At 37.4% G+C, this 10,185-nt stretch overlaps 1 protein-coding gene across 2 annotated transcripts; it reads left to right on the top strand.

Annotated features, from left to right (window-relative positions):
- Positions 1–8,655, top strand: LOC107561628 (hyaluronan and proteoglycan link protein 1-like). Of its 2 annotated transcripts, none has more exons than XM_016246103.1 (4): positions 1–243; positions 5,673–6,002; positions 6,674–6,976; positions 7,065–8,655. In XM_016246103.1, the coding sequence occupies exons 1-4, from the start codon at positions 180–182 to the stop codon at positions 7,352–7,354; spliced, it is 987 nt and encodes a 328-aa protein (XP_016101589.1). In that variant the 5' UTR covers positions 1–179; the 3' UTR covers positions 7,355–8,655. The 2 variants fall into 2 exon arrangements, with proteins under 2 accessions (XP_016101589.1, XP_016101588.1); XM_016246102.1 differs by having other exon boundaries at positions 6,650–6,976.
- The last annotated feature ends 1,530 nt before the right edge of the window (positions 8,656–10,185 follow it).

Here is a 10,185-nt window from a genome sequence, read left to right as displayed (position 1 = left end):
AATCTTTCTTGTGGCACAACTACCAACACCTCCACCTCTTCATCGACAACAAGAGGAAGAAAGTATTTTTCCATACTCCTTCCAGATTTATTACCTGATTGCTTTTTTTCTTTTCCCCATTTTTTGTTCTTTTGCTTTTCTAGTCAAAAGTCCTTTAGGCAAAGAACAAAAAAGACAAGATGATCGCTCTGTTTTCCTTGACATTGGTGGTCTTTGCAAGCAGTCTGCGTGTCGAAGCACAAGGTAAGAACCACTTCTGATCCCCTCATGCATAAATTAATGTATGAATTAATTAATTAATTAATTATCATTATGGTTCAGCATGCACATTTCTGCATCTGTGCATATGAAAGTGTGGTAGATAAATGTAATACTGAAAAACTGCACAGTATAAATTGTAAAAAGTGGGTATTATTTATTAAACCATCAGATGCTAATAAGAATGAGGAATAAGATTCCCAATGGATGAACATAATTTCTTCTACGCTATTACTTGATGCAGACACAATGAACCAGATTTTAATGCAATATTCCACTCTTCATCTCTAAAAAACTCCTCCCGCTATACAAATGCACACTCACACCCACAAAGATTCAGCTCACCACAGTCTTTCATAAGCTCTAAACCATGTGCTGCAGGTAATTTAGCAGTTGTTTAACAGTTGTTGACAGATAGTGGGGAATGTGAGCCGTCACCGAACTGACTGTGAAAAGTGGCTCTGCTGATCACATCTGAGTGCAGATCTAATACCTTTCTTTAAGGGTAAATGCAAGATTGGCTTCTGATGGCCAGTGATGTCAGGAGCATATTGGTATCTGAGGAGGCACACAGTGGACCTTTATATTGCCAGTACGCAGTTGTATGAGTGTTGCCAAATCCTCAGAATGTACACTGATGCTACTGAATATATGTATCTGACAGGAGCTACAGCAAGATTAACAGCTCCTGAAAATGTAAAGAGCCCCTTGCTGAATGCAGTCATTTTCCTTCTGAGGTAATGTTCTGTAAAGTGATGGGTTTGCATGAATTGGGTTGGGCTGGGGCTGATGGAGAAGAGGTGGGTACTGGAGAAAGGAGTGAAAGTTTTGTATGGTTTGGGGCTCTTAGAGACTGCTCAAGATGGGCCTGATTCACAGAGGCACAGAGGCGGGGTGAAAAAGAAAGAGGATGGCTTTGTGTGTGATGGGTGAGAGAAAAGGGGAGATAGTGAAGGAGAGACATTCAAATAAACTGACTATAATACATACACAGAGAGAGAGATCCTAAACGTCAATACACAAGATGGTTATGATAGAGGGAGCCCCATCCAGTTGTGTGCAATAATTCATGCTCATAACTCATACTGACCTCTGCTTGTTCAGCAACGTGTAGGAAGTGAAGTTTAGCCATCAAGACTGTCTGACTGTGAGGGAACGATTCCATATGACACTTATATACACAGATGTGAAGCCCTAATCAGTGTGTTTTCATGCATTTAGTGTTGTGTACCTCACACAAAGCATAATTTGGTATTGTAAAGGGCTCCAACCTCACTGTTTATGCAGCAGATGTGTTCAACATGCCATTGGAGCCCAAATGCATTCATTAAATGGCCATGTTGATTGAATGATTCATGTAAATTTATAGCACCCTCTCTTTTTATGTTTCAGTTTACAAATATCTCTGATGACTGGGTCATATAACCTTATTTCATGTGTGTGTGTGTGTGTGTGTGTGTGTGTGTGTGTGTGTGTGTGTTTAATTTCTTACAAAAATTGCCCCTTTTCTTTAAATGATTCATATTAAATTACCATTTAATATTATGCAAAAATATATTTATTATTGTTATTTGTTATTATTTTAAAATTATTTATTATTACAAAAAAACTGTATTATTACTACATTATTAAACCAAATTGTTCAGTTCTTAAAGGGTGGGAAAGAGGCACTTTTAAATATTTAAACTACCCCAGCACTTCCATTGTGATGTTCAAGAGTAAACACCTTCCTTGTGTTTGCTTGCATGGAGATGGGGGATGGGGACTGGTGGGAGTTGGTATTATGGAGAAAATGATCGGTTAGTGGGTTTGGGATGGATATTTGAGAGGTGTGCAAAATTGGTTCAAAATCTCACCAGCAATGATTTGCATGTATCCTGCCAACAAAGAGATGTGTGGAGACCAAATTTGAAAAGTCGAGTTATAAATTGGCAAAATTGGTAGCTGCTGTCACTGAAAGATGTACTTAATAATTTTTTCTGAGAGATTTTTCATCTGTTCCTTCTGATTCCAGCTTGTAACTTTGGCACACTGTCTCCAAAGTGAGAGTTTATTAGAAAGAATGTGTGAGAAAGAGTGCATGACTCACAGTGAAGTGTAAAAAGGGATCAGATGTGTGGTGTTAATGATTGAAAGGACTGTAGGGCTCAGTTTTAATTACTTCAAGAAAAAGAGGATAATCTCTCATCAGTTGGTCATAATGTGAATGATGTGCTGTATAATTAAATGTGGAAACAGTACAGTTTAACATGGCTTCTGCTCCATGAAACATTCAGATGTTAGAACCATGTTTATTCATTCTGAGCACATGTTGGGCACTTTACTATATGTGGAATGGCTCCAGCCCAGCTGAGTAAGAAGTAACAGGGGACTAAGGTAAGGTAAGTGGTTTGAAGCATAAGGGAGAAAGTCTTGAGTGCCTGCTAATGAGTCCCATGTTTGTTTCAAACATACGGGAAAGGTTTTTTGCAGATACATTGCATCTGAATGTTAAGGTTAGTTGTAGAACATGCTGGTCAGAAGCACAAAACCCTAAGGCTAAAAACTGCTCTGCGGAAGTCACAGGCTGGAAGACAATGTGGTTGAAGAAACTACACATAAACTTGTAACTAAAATGTACTTTTCAGATCAAGAACTCAGATCAGAGAATACTTGAATATCATTAGATTATTATGAATGGAATGATGGGATTCATTGAAAGTTGTTGTTTGGTAACACTTTACAATAAGGTTCAATACAATAACATTAATGCATTATATATCATGAACTAAGACACCATGAACATTTTACATTATATATTTAGAGTAGTAAAATTTTTTAATATTTTCAAAGAAGATTCTTATGCTCACCAAGGCTGCATTTTTAATCAAAAATACAGAAAAAACTGTACAAAAAAACTGTACACAATAATATTGCAGTTTAAAATAAGTGTTGTCTATTTTAAATATATTTAAAATGTAATTCATTCACGGGATGAATAAGTCATCAGACGTCATTACTCTGGACTTCGGTGTCACATGATTGTTCAAATCACTGTATTACATTGATTTTGTGCTCAAGAAACATTTCTTATTATTATCACAGTTGAAAACGTCTGTGCTGTGGAAACATTATATAGTTTTTGATTAATAGAAAGTTCAAAAGAGCAGGATTTATTTAAGAAATAAATATTTTGTAACATTATATATGTTTTTACTGTCACCTTTGATTAATTTATTGTGTCCTTGCTGTACAAAATTATTAATTTCTTTAAAAAAATGTTTGAATAATTTGGCAAAACACATCTGTAGACAGTTTAAACCGCTGGGAAAATGAGACTCTATGGTGCCTTACGCTAAATCTAATCATGCCTGCTGTGTAATTGATACTTTGATGGTGAAGTGTAGCCAGCCAGGAGAACTCTTGGGTCGGTGGTATCCATCAAATATCCCATCAAGAGCTGTGATGGACTGGGGCCTCCAAGACTCTGACAGAGATCGGGAAACATCTTAAGGAGCTTAATGAGACAATTATGCTCCTAACCACAAACAGACATAGCAACCACTACCAGAGATATAGTCCCAGCAACTGTGAGCAAAAAGTTGAGCTTTAAGGAGGGAGCATTCGTCTTCGTTTGACATAAATGGGACAATTATGTCTGTGGTTCCCCAGTGTGTGTGCAAGCACATCATCTGATTCCAGTAAATCATAATTAGATTATTTCTTCAGCTAAGATTTGTTTTAATTACTTCAAGAAAAAGAGGATAATCTCTCATCAGTTGGTCATAATGTGAATGATGTGCTGTATAATTAAATGTGGAAACAGTACAGTTTAACATGGCTTCTGCTCCATGAAACATTCAGATGTTAGAACCATGTTTATTCATTCTGAGCACATGTTGGGCACTTTACTATATGTGGAATGGCTCCAGCCCAGCTGAGTAAGAAGTAACAGGGGACTAAGGTAAGGTAAGTGGTTTGAAGCATAAGGGAGAAAGTCTTGAGTGCCTGCTAATGAGTCCCATGTTTGTTTCAAACATACGGGAAAGGTTTTTTGCAGATACATTGCATCTGAATGTTAAGGTTAGTTGTAGAACATGCTGGTCAGAAGCACAAAACCCTAAGGCTAAAAACTGCTCTGCGGAAGTCACAGGCTGGAAGACAATGTGGTTGAAGAAACTACACATAAACTTGTAACTAAAATGTACTTTTCAGATCAAGAACTCAGATCAGAGAATACTTGAATATCATTAGATTATTATGAATGGAATGATGGGATTCATTGAAAGTTGTTGTTTGGTAACACTTTACAATAAGGTTCAATACAATAACATTAATGCATTATATATCATGAACTAAGACACCATGAACATTTTACATTATATATTTAGAGTAGTAAAATTTTTTAATATTTTCAAAGAAGATTCTTATGCTCACCAAGGCTGCATTTTTAATCAAAAATACAGAAAAAACTGTACAAAAAAACTGTACACAATAATATTGCAGTTTAAAATAAGTGTTGTCTATTTTAAATATATTTAAAATGTAATTCATTCACGGGATGAATAAGTCATCAGACGTCATTACTCTGGACTTCGGTGTCACATGATTGTTCAAATCACTGTATTACATTGATTTTGTGCTCAAGAAACATTTCTTATTATTATCACAGTTGAAAACGTCTGTGCTGTGGAAACATTATATAGTTTTTGATTAATAGAAAGTTCAAAAGAGCAGGATTTATTTAAGAAATAAATATTTTGTAACATTATATATGTTTTTACTGTCACCTTTGATTAATTTATTGTGTCCTTGCTGTACAAAATTATTAATTTCTTTAAAAAAATGTTTGAATAATTTGGCAAAACACATCTGTAGACAGTTTAAACCGCTGGGAAAATGAGACTCTATGGTGCCTTACGCTAAATCTAATCATGCCTGCTGTGTAATTGATACTTTGATGGTGAAGTGTAGCCAGCCAGGAGAACTCTTGGGTCGGTTTCAGTTTCCTTGGTATCCATCAAATATCCCATCAAGAGCTGTGATGGACTGGGGCCTCCAAGACTCTGACAGAGATCAGGAAACATCTTAAGGAGCTTAATGAGACAATTATGCTCCTAACCACAAACAGACATAGCAACCACTACCAGAGATATAGTCCCAGCAACTGTGAGCAAAAAGTTGAGCTTTAAGGAGGGAGCATTCGTCTTCGTTTGACATAAATGGGACAATTATGTCTGTGGTTCCCCAGTGTGTGTGCAAGCACATCATCTGATTCCAGTAAATCATAATTAGATTATTTCTTCAGCTAAGATTTGTGTGGCACTGCATTTCTTTATTTTGTGGCTACTGTAGTCTTCTTCACAATCTTAAAACAAAATATATGGCTTGATCTAAAACCATTGTTATAGACATCCCATTATGTTTCATTTCAGATAGTGGATCAAGGATCAAGGTCTACGCCAACAGAGGTGACAATATCACCCTGCCCTGCGGACTGGAAGGTCAGTCCAGTATGTTCGGAAACAGAATCAAGTGGACCAAACTTGAGGATGACTCTACAGAAACTGAAGTGCTCATCTCCATGGGGCTCCACAAGAGAACCTACGGAAATTTCCAGAACCGCGTTTACCTGTTGGAGGTGAATGACAACGATGCTACTTTAGTTATTACAAACCTAGATCTGAACGACTATGGCACATACAGGTGTGAGATCATCAACGGCATGAACGACAAGAATGTTGAAGTGGACCTTGAATTGCAAGGTAACTTTATTATTTCATGATGTCAAGCAAGTTGTCATTTTACCTGTAACATTTATATTTAGCATGCTCTTTTCATCCAAAGTCACTTACTAAAGCCAACAGTAGATATGTTCCATACATGTCTCCGTATTGGCATATATGCACTGGCTGTAATATGCAACAAATTGCTATTGCTGTATGAACATATTTAATTCACTCTCTACAGTTCATAAGCCACATTTGAGCTGTTCATTTCAACATCATTTTTTTCAACACTTGTTTTTGCCACTTATCATTTGCTCATTCTCCAGTAATATCCTGTAATTCGTGCTCTTGGCCAAGACCATAGCTCCAGAGAAACAATGGGGATCTTTACACAGGAAAAGTGAGGTGCATGAGCATAATGAAACAGGCTGGCACAACTAGCCATTGTTAACCTTGGAACAATGGAATCTAAGATTGAAAAGCCCAAGCCCTGCAAGTAATTTTCTCTTTTAATTTTTTTTTCTAACACCGTACCACATAAATCTTTTCAACTAAGCAGGGAGGCTCTTAGAAAACTAAAACTTAGGGTTTTACTAATATCTTTATTATTTGTTCAGTGGGGTGGTCCTAAAATATGTTCATCAAATCAGCCTGAGGTTAAACTCAGTTGAAATTTTCCTTAGGGGAAGATTCACTTTCTTTCACAGGGGTTGTTTTCCCATACTACCCTCGTCTGGGGCGGTACAACCTCAACTTCCAAGATGCAGAGGCCGCGTGTCTGGAGCAGGACGCTGTGGTCGCCTCCTTCGAGCAGCTCTATGGGGAATGGAGAAATGGGATGGATTGGTGCAATGCTGGCTGGCTCAATGACGGAACTGTGCAGTATCCCATCACCAAACCCAGAGAGCCCTGCGGAGGCGTGAGGACCTCAGCTGGACTGAGAACCTACGGCCGACAGGACAAGTCCAACAGCCGCTATGATGTGTTCTGCTTCACAGCCAGCTTTAGAGGTGAGTTAAACCATTCAATTCTAGTATAAAATAGAGCATAACGTTTGTCTGTGTCCACAATCCTAAAACTCTTTGGTTCCCATCACAGGACGCTTTTATTACTTGATTCAGCCCAAGAGGCTGAACTTTGATGAGGCTGTTGACGCGTGTAAGAGAGATGGAGCTGAGATCGCAAAGGTGGGCCATATATACTCTGCCTGGAAGCTGCTGGGATACGACCGTTGTGATGCTGGTTGGCTGGCCGACGGTAGCGTTCGTTACCCTATCTCCAGGCCCAGGATGAACTGCAGTCCCACGGAGGCTGCAGTTCGCTTTGTTGGCTTCCCCGACAAAAAGCAGAAGCTGTACGGAGTCTACTGCTACAAACCTCAGCCGTGAAGCGCTTCATGTCACATCACCAACCAAAGAGCAGCAATACACAGATTTCCACATCCAAACTTATGAACGACTTTTTGCATGAACTAGCCATAACTGTGACAATTATAGAAAGGATACTGTAAAAACCAGTTTCATACTGCAACATTCTGAATATTAATGTAAACAGTTATTTTACCTATCATTTACAATTTATATAGATTTGTACACCATATGTATGAACAATGAAGCAACGAGAATAACACAAATTGCATTCAAGAAGGATATTTAGCGGGAAGAAAAGTTAGTCACATAATTTTTATCTAAAGTTTGTCAAGGATCTCCATTGCGATATTGCAATAAAATATTTAAATATTATTGAATAGTATAAACTTGACAACGTTTTTGAAACTTGACCAAACTGAAATGCAAAATAGACCTGACACCTTTCTTTTCCTATAAACTTGTGTGATCTTACTCAAATGCTAATTTCTTTAAAACTATGTATTTTGTTATTTCATGTGTTGGTGTATCATCCAATGCTCTGAACTGTGATCTTATATTATCTGTTTGAAATATCAAATGAATGTGTCTGGCCCTTAGTTTTACAATGCTTTATAACAACTATATGAATATACTTTAAATATTCACCCATTGTTTAACTGTAACATTCATTCCTCATGTTTACCCTTTTTTAAATGTGTATTTTTAATTTTTAATTTTTCTTGTTTAAATGTGTTTCTCCCTGCATATATTTTCACAAGTATTTCATCACAGACAGACAGAATTTGACAAACTGATGATGATGCGTTGAACTTTGTTATATGGCAGAGAACTACAAACAGAATTTACACTGAGAGATTCTTTGAGGACCAGTTGTATATTCAACATTTCAGCTTAAGCCTAACTGCTTAAGTGTAGATATGAACAAGTCTCAAATGAATGATATTGTAATTCCACTGTTCTCTGCAAAAAGAGGAACAGCACTAAAAGCCATATACAAAATCGTGCCCAAGTTTGAACGATAACATTGGAAATGTTGTGACAGGCAGTGTGTCTTCAGACAAAGACAATGAGATCTGTTTACTGATGAACGTAACATCTATTACTTGCCACTTTGTATTGAAATATGTTGTTTATGGGAGGGGAAAATATTCTCCACTTATAACTTTGCTTTGAACTGCAGAAGCCACAGTGCACATAAGTGACATTTTGCTTGAGTTTCTTTTTTATCCACAAAATATATTTTCTTTTTTGAAAAATCTGAAACGCATTGTATGGTTTAAGAATCAAATTTTAAATGAAAAATAAAACCCATAAAAATGTAATGGCTTTTGTTTCATTCTCCATTAAACTGTGATATTTCTACAATGCCTATAACCATGGATTTTTAAGGTCCAGATGCTGAGAACACAAAAGTTTTTTGCAGTATGAATGCCAGTTTGGCTACGCATGGCCTTCATTTCCTAACACAACTTAACTTGAAATTAACAACATATTGCATATCTAATACAGTACTCTGCTGCTTTTGAGAAGAGTTCTTTTCATGGTACAAATATTTTTTGCACTCCATCTATCTAAACTATTATGCATATCCATCAATATCATGAAGTGTGTGTGTGTGTGTGTGTGTGTGTGTGTGTGTGTGCACATGTGAGGTTTTTTATTAAATTATTTAGAATAGCTCTATATATCTCGACTTTAGATCTATGAGAGGCCTTGGAAGCATTTGCAGAAAAAGACTGCTACAATTATACAATGTTCTGTGACTAATTCAGTCCTTTTTAACATGAATTAAGTAGTTTAAAAATAAATAAATAAATGATAACAACATGTTTTTGAAGTCTTAAATGAGAAAACCATCAGTATTAATGAACAATGACACAGTGGTACCAGCAGGGAAATACATTCATATCAAATTAAATATGGCAATGGGACTACAAAAACACAAGGCACATCAAAAGTCTGTCTCTGTTTGTCCTTCTGCATTACATTGCGTAATGTACTTACAAAACTATAATCAACAAATTCAGCTTGACAAGAGATCCCATGTTGTACACGAAGTGCAATATCTAAACATTGTAACAATAGTAAACAAAATATCAAGCCAATATTCTCTTTCAACAAATTATGCTTAAATTATGCTTATATCTCAAGGTCATGGTGGATGTATGATCAATTCAAACAGGTGTCCTAGCAGAATCCTGGTACAAGTGTACCTCATCATAGTTTCTTGCTGCCAGTCTTAGTTTTAATTTTAAAGGGGTCATATGATGCGATTTAAATTTGTCCTTTCTCTTTGAAGTGTTACAAGCTCTTGGTGCATAAAGAAGATCTGTAAAGTTGCAAAAGACTAAAGTCTCATATCCAAAGAGATATTCTTTATAAAAGTTAAGAGTCAACCACACCTACCTAAAACGGCTCGTTCTAACACGCCCCCACATGTCTACATCACGATGTAGGAAGATTTGCATAACACCACCCAAATGTTCACGCAAAGAAAGAAGGTGTAACTTTTATTCTCGCTGTAGTATTGTTGCTGCCGCCATGTCTAGAAGATGCTGTGTGTTTCATGTGAAAGCGAAACTACTTTGTTTGGCCTTCCGAAAGAGGACGATATCTGCTTTGTCATGCCTGGAGCTTCTCCGTGCTGGTTGCTGAGGAAATACATCAACTTCGCGCAGTGGATCGCCGGATCGGCTTTCACCATGGACGAAGTGGAGTCCAGCCCGGGGTCGTCACATGTGGTTGCCGCAAGTCCGCCGGCCACTCCTTTGTCGAATCCGCCGGCCGCGCCGTTCTCAAGCCCGCCACGGCTCACTCAAGCCAGCCTCTGCTCACTCTAGGCCTCCGGC

Source organism: Sinocyclocheilus grahami, unplaced genomic scaffold (genome assembly GCF_001515645.1).
Source record: "Sinocyclocheilus grahami isolate Dianchi unplaced genomic scaffold, SAMN03320097.WGS_v1.1 scaffold784.1, whole genome shotgun sequence".
Taxonomy (NCBI): Eukaryota; Metazoa; Chordata; class Actinopteri; order Cypriniformes; family Cyprinidae; genus Sinocyclocheilus; species Sinocyclocheilus grahami.
The sequence above is the reverse complement of the archived record's forward strand: the minus strand, read 5'-3'. Positions and strand labels throughout refer to the sequence as shown.